At 44.0% G+C, this 15,563-nt stretch overlaps 1 protein-coding gene across 2 annotated transcripts in view; it reads right to left on the bottom strand.

Annotated features, from left to right (window-relative positions):
• Positions 1–3,858: 3,858 nt before the first annotated feature.
• The window catches only part of LOC147708137 (geranylgeranyl pyrophosphate synthase-like), a 287,079-nt gene continuing 275,374 nt past the window's right edge, over positions 3,859–15,563 (bottom strand). The window contains exon 3 of one of the 2 annotated variants that reach the window (XM_086925314.1): positions 3,859–4,717. In XM_086925314.1, coding sequence (XP_086781440.1) covers positions 3,929–4,717 — 789 coding nt within the window. In that variant the 3' untranslated portion in view covers positions 3,859–3,928. The remainder of the gene's footprint in view (positions 4,718–15,563) is intronic. The other variant, XM_086925313.1, reaches the window with a different exon arrangement.

Raw genomic sequence — 15,563 nt, 5'->3', positions numbered from 1 at the left:
ACAAGTAGTAATTTGCTGAAGTGCGTGGACATGTTCCAGCAAGTCAACATCAGTTCTCTTTCAAAAGACCCTCCAAGTTCAGCCGAATGGGTCCGGACTGAGCTGGGTAGATGCAGACGGGAATAGGGCCATGCTACCCCTGGAGTCGGAGTCTGATTCTGAGTTGGCCGCCTCAGAAGGGCTAGTGCTGATCGCCCCCTTTGGAGTCTGAGTGTCTCAGCTGTCCGGAGGGCCTCTCACCTCAACTTCTTCCCTTGCTGGTGGGGTGGGGAGGAAGTCCCCGCACTCTATGTGATCATGCCCTTCCTTCGCCGACGGGGGGCTCATTGAGATTTTGTCTGCGTAGAATCCAGTCTTCATTCTGGCAGTACATCAGGGAAATGTCTGTCCAGCCATTCCCACGCCCTCGCGGGGGTTTCGAAGAACAGAGTCCGTTGGTTATGGTTGATTTGAGCTTGGCTGGGAAAAGCAATGCAAATATCAAGCCCGCCACACGGACTCTTGCTTTGACTTCCAAGAAACGAGAAGCGCTTTCGCTGAACAGCTAAAGTATAGTCCGGGAATATGGACACCCTCACCTTCTCCACCAGTAGTAGCGGGGCTTGCTCCCTCGCCACCTGCAGCACCCTGTCTCGGTCCCTATTGTTCAATATTCTCGCCAACATTGGAAGTGAGTTTGAGCCAGTTATGGGGCATCACGTAGGCACTCTTGAGCTTGCTCTACAGTACAACTTGGAGATAGACCCATGGGTGATACCAGTTTTCAACCATTCCTCGATGTAGTCTGTCTGGTTGGCCCCTCCGTACTTTCAGGCAGACCCACTATTCTGAGGTCGTTTCGCCTCACCCGCCCTTCCACATCGTCAGCACCGGCGTGCAAGGCCTCAATCTGCTGTCGCATCTCCTTCAATTGGCCATCGTGATCAATGATTTGAGGCCCGCAGTGTCCAGCAGGTGTTCAGTATTTTTAACTTTATCTGATAACTTTCGGTGGTCATCTTTGAGCAGGTTCAAGTCCACTGAAATTGTGCCCAGCTGACTTTCAAGTGCAGAGCGTGATTCACAAATTTCTCTCAAGATCATGTCTAATTTATCCCCCACTGGGGTGGGTGTGTGTTTTGCCTCCATCCGCAGAGACTTGCCAGATGAGGACTCTTAGGGCGGCGAGCGAGATCCCCTTATGCTCGACTTCGAGGTGGTCCGAGTCGGCCCCCTGCCCATGGTCTACTGCAGCCCAGGAGGAGTTGGTACCCAGCAGGAAGGTTCTCTTTGCGCTCAGTATTCCAGAGCCAGCAGGCAGTTATGTAGGAGGGGTAAATCATCTCCCGGAACGACCTTAATATGCGAGTAGCTCACCCTTTGCAGAATCAGGCTAACTCCCGGGCCCAAGAGACATCTCAGCCCTCCGTTCAGGGTCACAACCAGGAACTGCCACCTCAAGGCCTGAAGACCCGAGTCCGGCACCACAGGGGGAAAAGGAGGGTGGGGTATCGTGAGGGTCAGCAAGCATCCGCGCCTCTCAGCAGTATGTCCCAGCTGAGTTTCAAACAATGCAGAACCTCACGCGGTCCTACACTCAGGTCCCAACCCGTTGCAGACAGATCTCAGGAACGTTTGGGGCTTCAGCGGCCGCTCACTCCCAGTAGGCCCCAAGAGACAGAACCCAGGCGTCACACGGTCTCGGGCCCAGTATTGTGCCAGCAGCCCATCCCTGAGTAAGCGAGGGGTTCTCTTCCTGCTTCAATCACTGTCGCACTGCACCTGTTATCCGGACAGCAGCTCCTTCCTGATGCCTCTCCCAGTTGTTTCCCAGAGTCTCCACCAGCTACTCCAGCCACTTCAGCCCTAGGGGGTCCTACACCCATCATTATGCACCAGGGCGCATCAGCACTGTTCACACCCGGGATGGCCCTCTGCAGGGCCTGGAACCCCAGGGCTGCCCCTGGCGGCAGTGTCCCTCCAGGGGTTGGGGCTGGAATAAGGAGAGAGTCTCCTTCCGGACCTGCCAACCCCCAGGGGGAAGAGTAGGGGACAAAATCAGGCAGCAAGCTCCCACACAATCCTTGCCCTTGGTACCAACTCAGGCGCAGTCCAGGATCTCTCGCTTCCAGGGGGGGGAGCCCTCCAGAAATGGCGGCAGCGCGCTCCGGCTCCCAATGCACAGGCCCTGGCTTATTCTCCGCCGAGTCCGTTGGTTGCAGGCCATGGGCACGCCCCGGCAGGCCCGGAACCTGGACCTCGCATAGGAAAGCTTCCCTCTCGCGTGCAAGTCTCAGCCGGTTCGCCTATAGGTGAGCCCGCTGCTCAGTGTGTCACTCGTCGCCTCCAGTTCCGTAGCGTCATTATGCTGTGCCCAAGCACTCTTGTGGTGTAGGGGCCTTAGATATTTGCACAGTTTCTGCGGCCCGGCCCGGAGCTCGTCGCCTTTGCGACCAACATCTTAGGCTCTCAGCCACACCCCTCCACCCTGAACATTAAGTACAAGATCTCTTTTCGCTCTATGTACAAATGTTATCCTTATCTTCATCCATAGGATGACAGGGCTATCTATATCAATAACACCACCAATCTATATGCTCATCGCAAGGCTGCTTTCTATTATAAAAGATGAGCATCCCGAAAGATTGGAGGAGGCACTTCAGCTGACACAGAGGGTCCCTGCATGCTAAGACGTTATAACACTGAGGTCTGGCATCTCGTGAGGGGAGTCCAGTTTGTGACCAAGAAGGGGTCCTTCATTCTCTCTTATCGGGTAATGGGGTTGGATCGTCCCTTGGGGGAATTCTTGGCTCCACACATGCACACACTCTATGTACACTAACAGTAGGGTTCGCATAGGAGGAGTGCACTCGATTAATGCCTTGTTTTATATGCCGGCATATATACATTGCTTTAGCACCATGGCAGAACTATATCTACTATTTACATGTCTGGTTGCTTGGAATCACTTTTATCAGCTTCTGTCTTTTAATCATTGCAGCACAAGTATTTTATACAAGAATAATGCTGGTTCAAGAAACGTATTGAAAACGTCTTACTATGTATTCTCTGTATATTTCCCTGAGAATAATTGAGCATGAGGGACTGAGCGAAAGGTTCTGTACTGTTTCCACGATCCCTGGAGGGTCATGGTTGTCATGTTCAGTGATTGCCAGAAACCATTAGCTCCCTGGTAAGGTTGGTAGGGGGCTTACAGTGGCACTGTGAACTAGCTGGTCTATAGGCCAACAAATCCTGTGGGGCTGTCTAGAATCAGTCTAGGCAACTAGCCCCTAGTTTATGTTGTCCAACAAATATGCAGGTAGTAAGGATTAGTAGGAACTACAAGACGTACCATAGACATTTCATTTGTGGCTGTAGATTATAGACCTGGATTCCTAATGATTTATACGTCAATATTTACAGATGAATTTCTGCTTCAAGTCAGACACACAGGCTAAGGGGATGAGGAGGAAAAATTGGGCAATTTTCTACACCAATATTTGTTACTGCCTAGTCTGAATTTATTGATGTATCAAGCTTAGATCACTTCCAAATAAAAAAATAATCTGACCAACATTACTAATCCATACAGCAGCAAATAAGAAAGCAGAGTCAGAGTTCTTTCCATGACATTGCTATTTAAATATATTTGTCATTAAAAAAACTAACTTTCCAAAGACAAAAGAGCAAATTCGATTCTTTTCAAGTTAGCAAAGCATATAGAAATGAATATTAGCTAAACATCCTATTCATAACTAAAATATTTTACCATTTTATATACCTTGATTAATATGTGCTAAGATTAACTTTGGAGGGAAAAGATTCATGATTGTAATTACACCCTTTACAGTTCAAAACTTTAAATCGCTTTTGTAATCATTTAGAACTGCAAGAGGAATACAGTGATGCAGTATATTAATTTTATACCATTAATAGTAATACAAAATCATACACTGACATCTAAAGGAAGGCAACCCTGGTCATTATTTTTGTATAGTTTACTTAGATGGCCTACTAGTGCTACAAGCAGTGGGTTTCCCCCTAGCTGTTCAATTTTTCTGTATGCTTCTGATTCAAGAGTTTGCAACGTTTGCTTGGTGTACTCAAAAGACCCCTGGTTTTCAAGATAATCCATGCAATATTTTTTTAATTCTACATTTTCTGTCCTCCGACGAAGGATGTTTTGCACTTGGGTACTTTCTGCTCTTGACCATATAGCATGTATAGCAGGAAAAGAAAACTTTCCTTCTGTTAAATCTTCACAAAAACCTTGGTTTTCACTTTTTTCTTTAGATTTTAGGTTGGCATAATCATTCCTTATTTGGTAAAACATGGAAAGGGTGTTAAGAAGAGGTTTCAAATCATTTTTATAGTTTGAGAATAATTGCATTAGGCCTACAACCAATCCAAAAAATCCTCCTGTCTTCTTCAAGGACATAGCCTTATACTGAGCTTCGGTTGGACATGTGTAGGTATCTCTCCAGGAAATATCTAAACCTTGTCCTTTGTGCATTTCCAGCAAATGATGGATGAATATTTTCACAGCTTCAGGGTGACCAATGGTCAAAACCTTTTCAAGACAGAGGGCATAAACATAATTTGCTGAATTTATTACAGTCGGAATGCCATATATGCTGTGGGCCACAGGAAAGCCCTGTCGTAACTTCGAGTTATCCTCAATGTCATCTATCAAAGTGCTGGCATTCAGGAACATTTCTATCACTTCAATGATCATCTAAAAGAAAAAAAATAACCACATTTCAGAAACATGAACATCAAAGTTTTTCCAAACAGGTGACAAATATGAAAAAAGAGAAATGAATGTACTGTTTATTTTTAGCTTGTTGTTACCATTTAATTTTAACAAAACATCTCCTAAAATTTACATCACACAAATGTTTCCCAAATAAAATAAAAAAACGAATGCACTTCAGTACAAACTGAGCTTGATAACTCATGAGGATCATCCACATCTTTTCAACCTGGTGGCACTGTGCCTTCCCAGGTTCTCACTGCTGAAGCAAATAACAACTCTGCTTATATAAACATGGTCCCTTTTCCATCTGAGACAACCAGGGGTGCATGGGAAAGGCTTGCCCAGGCAGTAGGTTTTTTTAATCTACTTTGTTTTAAAGATTTATTTTTTTACTCCCAGTTTCTCGTTTTTGTTTTATCTCTCAAAAAAAGGTAAAAAACACAATAAATACAGAAGTTGAAAATGTTACTTGAAAAAGCTCTTTTTGGAGCAACCCTATACTTTCATTATGTATGTTGTTTGTACTATGTTCCCCTTTTTCTTCCTTTCTTGATGACTCTCAAAAGAAACTTATGAGAGCCCTGAGCTCCCATACACAGCAGGGGTGATTCTTGTGAGCCCCTCTAGAGAGAGTAAGGCACACAGGCTTCTGCATCCACTCTGAGTGGACAGTGTTTGCTGCTTTACACTCACAAGCCTACTTTCATAATAGAATTTGTATTCTCACTGAACATATTTAATTTTATATGTATAATCTATATGTACCAGATTTTCACTACCCCTTTTTTATACAATCATGCAAAGCACTCACGAGATTGTGAAAAAACACTTAAGGGGAAGAATTTACAATTTCCTTCATTACAATACTTACCTCTTACAATCCTCACTACTGGACTATTTCGAGACTCTACCCTCTCCACTGAGAGCTTGCATGAAGATTATTAGTGTGTAGAGTAGGATATAATGAAACACTACCTCTCCATTCACACCTTTCCCAGGCTTAGTAGTATGCATAGTAGGGTAGGAATAGTACTCACCTCACATGTAAGACCTCATTATTCCATACTAAGTAGAACAAGTACTAGCCTCTCTCCCCAGCGAAATAACCATATTTATAAGTGGGTGGGAATGGATTTCCATGTCTACTCATAGTTCTCCCCAGCCTGACAGGTATATGCAGAAGTATATAGGGAAAATGTGCCTTCTGCACTAACACCTATCTCCACTAAAACGTGGATGTAGATATAAGTGTAATGAACCAGTGGGATCTGTCCTCATACCTCTCCTTCGAACAAAAGCAATATGTAGTGCTGTCTAGGAAGGAAGTCATCTCTCTGCTAACACATCTTACCAGGGTAAGAGGTGTCTCTAGTAGGGTTTGAGAGAAATGTATCACTCTAATCATGCCTCTTCTCATGGTGACAGGTATTCATAGTAGGCTGCGGGGAGGAACTACCCTGTTTCCTGAGACAAGTCTCTTGCATGATAACTCTGCGTAGTATGATATGTCTTTTGGATTAAACTTGTGCAAATTAGGGTGTGAAAAGTGCTTTACCTTTGTGGTGATATGTTTCCCCATTATGAAAGAAGTACAAGTAAAGTATGCAGTTAAAATGACCTTTATACTCATAAGTATATCTTCATAACAACTATAGAGACTATGATATGTAAACACACTGCCCTCTCAGCTGCTACATCTCCCCAGAGTAATACATGTGCAATATACGATAACCTTTCTGGAAATCAAGGACACCCCTGTCTTTGAAAGGGCTATTGATCTTATTAAACCCCCAACAGCCAGGAAACTGCATCTTCAGTTCAGATTTGGAGCTCTGCCTCTGCGCTGTGTGACTGTTAAATGGAAAGCGCAAAATGAGGTCAGGTGTCCCGTTTGTAACCATTCTGAGGAATCGGAACTCCATGTTCTCTTTGCTTGTCCGGGGTACATTAAAACTAGAAAGAGATGGTTAGCCCACATCTGCAGAAACTTAGGTAGTAGACGCTGTGTTGAAACTTTTAGGATTCTGAAAACTGATCCTAGTATTCCAATCGTCTACTGTGTGGCGGGGTTCCTGTTTTCAATGTGGTGCACAAGAAGGGTCTTCTGCAAACCCCCAAACAGGTTAACAGATAAGAACTAGCTGTTAATTTACATAAATGTATGTGTTACAATATATCCCTAACTGACTAAAGTCCTGCTGTTCCTCACCCTAGGTTCTGCCCCAACCTGCTTAATATAGTTCTGGGTGGAAAAGAATAGAAAAGAGTGGGGACTAGAAGTAAGATGGTAATAAAGAATTGTACAAGAAACCATGCACTTTGAAATGAGATATTTTTTTTACTCTAGAAAAGAACAAGGGGGAGAAAGATATATTTCAGATTTTATAAAACTTTTATGATACGCATTTTAATCTTTGTATAGGATTTTAATTAAAGGCCTATTTCTCTCTTTTCAAATGTTATTTTAACCATGTCTGTTGTAAAATTTTGCACTTTCTGGGCCATGTTTGCCGTCATAAAGATATATTTGACTTGACTTGAATATAGGATATTGGTACAGACGTCTGTCTCTGCTCATAACCTTCTACGCGATCATTAATGTCATTAGTAGAGTGTAAAATTGAGCATACTCTCTTTTGATAACTGAGTATTGCACAAACAGTGTGCACATTTAAATGTAAGGACACACTCACCTCTCTCTCAGGCAACTCCTTATGGAGATAAGCATTTCTAGTATGGTGTACACAAAGACAGAGCTCTGCGCTGAAACTTCTCCCCAAAGTGACAAGCATATATATTAAGATGTGCAAAATAACTGCCCTCTCCACCAGCAGACATCAGTGTGTAGTATACTATGAGAATGGAATTGCCTCCGTAACAAAACCTGGCTCTCATATAAAAATCTGTATTCTATATTGAGAAGAAGCATTCATCTCTATAGTTCCCTAAATATACAAACACATGAAGGAGAACAGTTATAGTTCTAAAAGAATGAACTGCAGCTTTGAGTCAACAGTAGAATATACTATTAATTTTAAAATTATTAAAAGCTGTTAAGGAAAGAAACCAGTAGTAACTTCAAACCTTGCATTTAAAAAAACGATTTGACAACATAACAAAAAATAACATCATTAATAAACAACAAAAACAGCAGTAAAACAACAACCTTTACAAATTATTATTTATTCTTGCTGATTTGTAACATATACAAAAAGGAGTTCAGCAGGGGCAGCAGGAACAAGAAACACACTGTGATTACCATTGGCATGTGACATTTCTGGACTATGCACTCTCAACACCTTGCTCGGGCTAAGTCAACCCATGCTGCCAAGCTTAATACCTTTTCAGGAGTGTTGTTATCTTTTGAACTTGGTAACACTGTGGCTCCCCCAGTACTCAATGCTCAAGCAGATCACAACCATCCTTATATAAATAAAGCACATTGTTGCTGCTGTAGTAAGCAGATCATATATTTTATCATCCAAAAAAAGTAGAGTAGAGCTGCACAGAACAAGCTTCTCCAAGGGTATAAATGTTGCCATAGGCCGTAAAAACACAGGCTGAGCAGAACCTGTGGAGTTTTGCTCAGTGGATCTTTGTCCTGTCCCAAAAAAAACGTCTGCGAGATTGAATAGGAGGAAGAATTCTTGTCTGCACCATTCGCGCTGCTTTTTTCAGCCAGTAAAGCATTCCGCGCTGAAAAATCATTGCAAACAGCATCACACTGTTCGCATTGGTGTGGATAGTTTGTTTTACCCACTTTCTGTTCTGTGCATGGTGCTGCACCTGCTTTTTGAATTTCTTTTAATCTCGTCCAATACTTCACTTATCCCACTCATCCACCTCTAATTTAACGTTTTTTTCTCAATATGTGTATTTTTGTGTGTGTATTTTGCATTCTAGTTTTTTAAAAAGTTTTCTGTGACTTTTTGTACCTTTCTTCCTTGTGTTCTACTTCCTTTAGCTCTTTCTTTCTGCTTTGCTGTTTTTTTCTTACTTCTTTTATTTTTTCACCCCAGTGCCATGTGTGAACAACAAACCATACACTTTGCAGTCACCAGCACTGCCAAGGGTTCCAGTTCCGCTCTATTTTTCGAAATCGGAGGTGGCCACGCTAGTTTATTTTGTGCAGCACCACCTCCCCTCCATGCTGGCAGCAGGCACCAGGCCTGAGAGAGGGTATACCCTGCTGGAGAGTTGGGTGCTATAGGGGAGGGAGTACCTGTGCGTGTGCCGTATCTCTGGGCTGCACTGCACAACACTGCAGTAGATGCATCACTGGACAGACTGGCAAGACCATGAACAGACCTGCTTGAACTGCTGGGTATCACGGTTGCTGGGCTCGGTAAGTAATTGTTTCATTTTTTAGTTTTCTAAAAATGCTAAAAGAAAATCAAATAGCATACTGCTCATGCCAGGGATAAGTTGAGTTCATGTTACAAATAATATCTGAACCAGCTTAGCTAGCCAGTTGCTCAGCGCTACCTACTCACACTCATAGGCACTCACTTGGCCTGTTGTTTAAGAAGTCATGCAGACTCTTCTGTACAGTCACAAAGATAGTGGTAGTATATCAGTGAGTTAGAGTTCTCTGTGCCTTTTCTTTGTAGCTCATACAGTATCAATCTCCCAGTGATGCGTACAATCTATGGATTGAAAGGGGAGACTGAGTTGGCCCAGCAGAGGGAGTTCATTGCACTGCATTAGTATTTTAAAATGCAGTTTAGGAAATTAGAAATAGGTTTTAGGTTTAGAAAATTAGGAATATATCAACTCAATACTAGTACTATATGCAATATGATTTAGAAAAGTACAATGCTACTGCATCTGCCATAATTGTACCCCATATCTATTTTTTATTATCTTTATTTCTTCCATCTGCACCCAAAGGCAAGAGGGCATCATAGGCGGATGAAGGGGCTACCGCCACCACCAGTGCTACGGAGGGTAGAATAACCACCATCAGCGCAGTGGCCGATGGCTCTGCTGGCTCCAGCAGGTCCAATTATTTATATTACTTTCCCAACTTTTACCTCTCCCCACTATTAGAATTACTTTGCCTTATTTTCTTTTTTTTTATACTGTCTCCTTCGTTTTTAATTCTATCTAATGTAGTTAAATTCTTGTTATGCTGTTTTCCATGTTTTATGTTTTTGTAGCTGACTTCCTCCTGTTTGTACTCTGTACCTTTCTTATGCTTTTTTAATAATCTTCCCCTCTCCCTTTATATATTTGATGACACTGTCAGACTAAGAAAACAGATTTTGGTACTGTGCCAATTTCAGGCCCAAGTAGGCTATTAATCACGAAGCATGTTAGTTGAGAAGGCTTTCTTGCTTGTGCTCAAACTGTCAAAACCAGAAAGTGGCAATGGTCATGGGCCCCCCAATGTTGTGCTATCATTCATTTATACAGCATACCAGCAGTTTCCATGACAGTACAACATGGCAGGAAAGTATGAGATCTCATTGCATTTCCCAAACTAAGACCATGTGTCCTTCATTGACCATTCCACTCCTTCATTGCATTTCAACGGCTCAAAGTCATCATAGCTCTGCCCCTCCATTACAAAAGTTTTTGGTTAGCTTAACTACCTGGCTTTTCTAAAATTGTTGACCAACAAACCGCCCAAAGTGATAGTTTTGATTGAAGATACTGCTAACCGAACTGTTGTGAGGTATTGCGGTTGTACTTTGTTCAAAACTTATAATAATTACTTAGGAGACAAATCTGGCATCTAAAAAGTGTAATTTCTTTCGTAGCTACACAGTGCCAGGGCTGGTGGTGTCTGCAGCCCCAGTGCAATGGAGGCTGCCCAAGAGGCGGTTAGTGGGAGAGTCCCAGTGATGTCAAGGATGGTTGGGGGTAAGTCACATTGCGTGCTTATTGACAAATTTAGTATACTGCATTTGTAAAGTGGGGTAGATATCCCACCCATCATTATTCATCCTCTCCCTGCCCATTGCATTTCCCTACCCGTGACTTAACTGCAGCATGATTCAATTTGACACTGCTTTGTTGACTGTGCAATGTGTGTCTGTTTCATTTAAGGCTGCAATATGAAGTTTTCAATGCATTACAGATCAAAACAAGGTGTGTTTCCCAGTGTCACTCAGTCACATCCTATTAGTATGTCACTCCATTATTCTTTCCTAAGTTCTGTCCCAGCCTACCAAAGGAAATTCAAGTTCAAAGAATCTTTATTCAAATTTTTTCAATTCATAAAAGTACATATCATAGTGCATATTCCATAAAATACTATTATCCATTAAAATACAATAAAACAGGTTATATTACAATTTAAACATTTACCATCATTTTGCGTGCACCAACAGCAATTTTTAAAAAGGTACCGGTACGACAAATTACTTCTTCATTATCTAAATTTAACAGTGCCTGATAGGATTGTTCCAGAGTAATGAGTCTATGTTTTTAAAAAAACTGAATTAATAACCATTTTGTATATTTCACATAAAATTTCCAACAAAAGAGAAAGTGCAGGTCCTTTTGTGTACTTTGCCCATCACAAGGGCAGCTAATTTTAGCTGTACTTTGCTGGTAACCCAAAGGGAAGTTTTACAGATACCTCACAGTACCAGCCCTTAGGCAGAATAATAAACTTCTTTCCCAACTAGTCAATGATAATGTTAAATACAATGCAAAGGTACATCTAGGCGCCTCAATATTCAGGTACCTAGCGACTGTGGTTTTCCCTGATTCGATCGTCAATCTTTTCTGTAAATAAAGTGTTTTTAGTGCTTCTTTCAATTCAGATTTCTTAACATTACTAGCATCATTAGGGTTAGAAAAGATATTTCCCATACCTACTTCCTGCAGGCTAGTGTGCACATATGAAAGGCACGGGAACTTCCTCCCTCTTTCGCAATTTAAACAGTCAGTTATTATCTCTTGTGTAAGTTTTGCTGACTGGTTCATCCAAACCGAGTGGCAAAATAAAGCTGGGCGAGTATTAACAAAATCTGAGACAAATTGAAGGTTTCACTATGTGTGATAAAATTAGATGTGTAAATTGGGACACTTAACAATTTCCTGCAGAACCTATTCTCTATTTGCTGGATAGTGGTACTTTTCCCAATGCCCCATACTTCTGCCCCATAGGTCGCTACCGGGACACACTGTAATTAAAAAAAATGTACAATCGCTTTAATGGCATCATATCTCTTTGGTCTTGTAATACTTAAAATTGAGTTAGTGGCCTTTGAGAATTTGCCCGTGGCCTGGGCCAAATGCCCAGTCCACGAGTCATTCGCAGCAAAGGTCACTCCCAAGTATGGGAAATTATGAGTTCCAAAAAGTTTTCCTTCTCCAATCTGTATGGATTTCATCTGCCGCTTGCCTTGCCCACAAGACATTATAAAAGATTTTTTTTAATTTACCCTCAAATCTAGTTTATCCATAAAATCTGTAAAATTTAAGACCAAAGTACGGAGTGAATTAGGTGTTCGTCCCAGTGGCACTGCATCGTCTGCATACAGAAGAGCAGGTACCGGTTTACCATTTACTGGCGGGACGTCTGGGTTGGATTTTTCAAGGTGCTTACTCAGGCCATTAATATAGATTATGAAGAGCAAGGGTGCTAAAATGCACCCCTGCCTAACTCCTCTACCTATATTAATTGTTCCTGATAATTCTCCACCCATACCTATTGTCACTCTGGATTTTGAATCTGTATGTAGAAAAGCTAAAAAGTGAACCAGGGCAGTATCCAGACCATCCTCCAATAGAATGGACCAAAGTTTGGACCTGTTAACAAAATCAAAAGCTGAAGACAGGTCCATAAACGCTAAATAAATAGGAACCGACCGTGCAATGTTATATTTATCAATAATTTGTTTCAAGTTGAGGCATTGTTCAACTGTACTGACCCTATTTCTAAATCCTAGTTGGCATGAAGACAGGATACCACTGTCTTCTATCCATGTAGTAAGCCTATTATAGATAACACGCCCTAAAATTTTTAGAGAGTTATCTAACAATGAGATAGGCCTGTAATTCATGGGATCAGACCTGTCTCCTTTCTTATGTATGGGGACTATTATGCTAGTACCCCAAGTTTCTGGCATTTTGGCTTTAGGAGACTATTAAAAACATTCACCAGTATTGGAGCCCATAGACCCGGTTGCCATTTGATAAGGTCCATGGGTAGCCCATCTGGGCCAGGGGCTTTATTTCCCAGACTCTGGGCGATTGCTTCTTCCACTTCTCCCAAGTTAAAGTTTAGGTTATTAGATGCCTCAAAATTGTTTATGCAAACACAACAGGTGATGGACCGAATGTGGATCAATGTCACACACTCAACCCAGTCCAAAGATCTGGGCCCAAATCCATCGTTATTTTGCACTCCACACCACCCTGGGTTAGACAATGGCGATATGCAAATCAGCTCTGACCCTGTGCCCCATGGGAACAGTCCAGTCCGAACTACAAAAGCCATGTCCTTCCCAGAACGGAATCAAGCATCCGAGGACCGGACCGGTTTCGAGGTAACACCTCTCATCAGCCCGGCTAGCTTGACTCCAGTGGTGTGGAGTGCCTGGAACCCACGTCTGGGCATCCCCAGCGCACTTAGGGCGGAATATGCAAACACAACAGGTGATGGACCGAATGTGGATCAATGTCACACACTCAACCCAGTCCAAAGATCTGGGCCCAAAACCATTGTTATTTTGCACTCCACACCACCCTGGGTTAGACAATGGCGATATGCAAATCAGCTCTGACCCTGTGCCCCATGGGAACAGTCCAGTCCGAACTACAGAATATGCAAACACAACAGGTGATCCACATTCGGTCCATCACCTGTTGTGTTTGCATATTCCGCTCTAACCCAGGGTGGTGTGGAGTGCAAAATAACGATGGATTTGGGCCCAGATCTTTGGACTGGGTTGAGTGTGTGACATTGATCCACATTCGGTCCATCACCTGTTGTGTTTGCATATTCCGCCCTAAGTGCGCTGGGGATGCCCAGACGTGGGTCCCAGGCACTCCACACTACTGGAGTCAAGCTAGCCGGGCTGATGAGAGGTGTTACCTCGAAACCGGTCCGGTCCTCGGATGCTTGATTCCGTTCTGGGAAGGACATGGCTTTTGTAGTTCGGACTGGACTGTTCCCATGGGGCACAGGGTCAGAGCTGATTTGCATATCACCATTGTCTAACCCAGGGTGGTGTGGAGTGCAAAATAACGATGGATTTGGGCCCAGATCTTTGGACTGGGTTGAGTGTGTGACATTGATCCACATTCGGTCCATCACCTGTTGTGTTTGCATATTCCGCCCTAAGTGCGCTGGGGATGCCCAGACGTGGGTCCCAGGCACTCCACACTACTGGAGTCAAGCTAGCCGGGCTGATGAGAGGTGTTACCTCGAAACCGGTCCGGTCCTCGGATGCTTGATTCCGTTCTGGGAAGGACATGGCTTTTGTAGTTCGGACTGGACTGTTCCCATGGGGCACAGGGTCAGAGCTGATTTGCATATCGCCATTGTCTAACCCAGGGTGGTGTGGAGTGCAAAATAACGATGGATTTGGGCCCAGATCTTTGGACTGGGTTGAGTGTGTGACATTGATCCACATTCGGTCCATCACCTGTTGTGTTTGCATATTCCGCCCTAAGTGCGCTGGGGATGCCCAGACGTGGGTCCCAGGCACTCCACACTACTGGAGTCAAGCTAGCCGGGCTGATGAGAGGTGTTACCTCGAAACCGGTCCGGTCCTCGGATGCTTGATTCCGTTCTGGGAAGGACATGGCTTTTGTAGTTCGGACTGGACTGTTCCCATGGGGCACAGGGTCAGAGCTGATTTGCATATCGCCATTGTCTAACCCAGGGTGGTGTGGAGTGCAAAATAACGATGGATTTGGGCCCAGATCTTTAGACTGGGTTGAGTGTGTGACATTGATCCACATTCGGTCCATCACCTGTTGTGTTTGCATATTCCGCCCTAAGTGCGCTGGGGATGCCCAGACGTGGGTCCCAGGCACTCCACACTACTGGAGTCAAGCTAGCCGGGCTGATGAGAGGTGTTACCTCGAAACCGGTCCGGTCCTCGGATGCTTGATTCCGTTCTGGGAAGGACATGGCTTTTGTAGTTCGGACTGGACTGTTCCCATGGGGCACAGGGTCAGAGCTGATTTGCATATCACCATTGTCTAACCCAGGGTGGTGTGGAGTGCAAAATAACGATGGATTTGGGCCCAGATCTTTGGACTGGGTTGAGTGTGTGACATTGATCCACATTCGGTCCATCACCTGTTGTGTTTGCATATTCCGCCCTAAGTGCGCTGGGGATGCCCAGACGTGGGTCCCAGGCACTCCACACTACTGGAGTCAAGCTAGCCGGGCTGATGAGAGGTGTTACCTCGAAACCGGTCCGGTCCTCGGATGCTTGATTCCGTTCTGGGAAGGACATGGCTTTTGTAGTTCGGACTGGACTGTTCCCATGGGGCACAGGGTCAGAGCTGATTTGCATATCGCCATTGTCTAACCCAGGGTGGTGTGGAGTGCAAAATAACGATGGATTTGGGCCCAGATCTTTGGACTGGGTTGAGTGTGTGACATTGACCACATTCGGTCCATCACCTGTAAAGTTTGCATATTCCGCCCTAAGTGCGCTGGGGATGCCCAGTCGTGGGTCCCAGGCACTCCACACTACTGGAGTCAAGCTAGCCGGGCTGATGAGAGGTGTTACCTCGAAACCGGTCCGGTCCTCGGATGCTTGATTCCGTTCTGGGAAGGACATGGCTTTTGTAGTTCGGACTGGACTGTTCCCATGGGGCACAGGGTCAGAGCTGATTTGCATATCGCCAT

This window comes from Lissotriton vulgaris, chromosome 6 (assembly GCF_964263255.1).
Source record: "Lissotriton vulgaris chromosome 6, aLisVul1.2, whole genome shotgun sequence".
NCBI classification, from domain to species: Eukaryota; Metazoa; Chordata; class Amphibia; order Caudata; family Salamandridae; genus Lissotriton; species Lissotriton vulgaris.
Note: the sequence above shows the minus strand (reverse complement) of the source record. Positions and strands in the feature narration are given on the sequence as shown.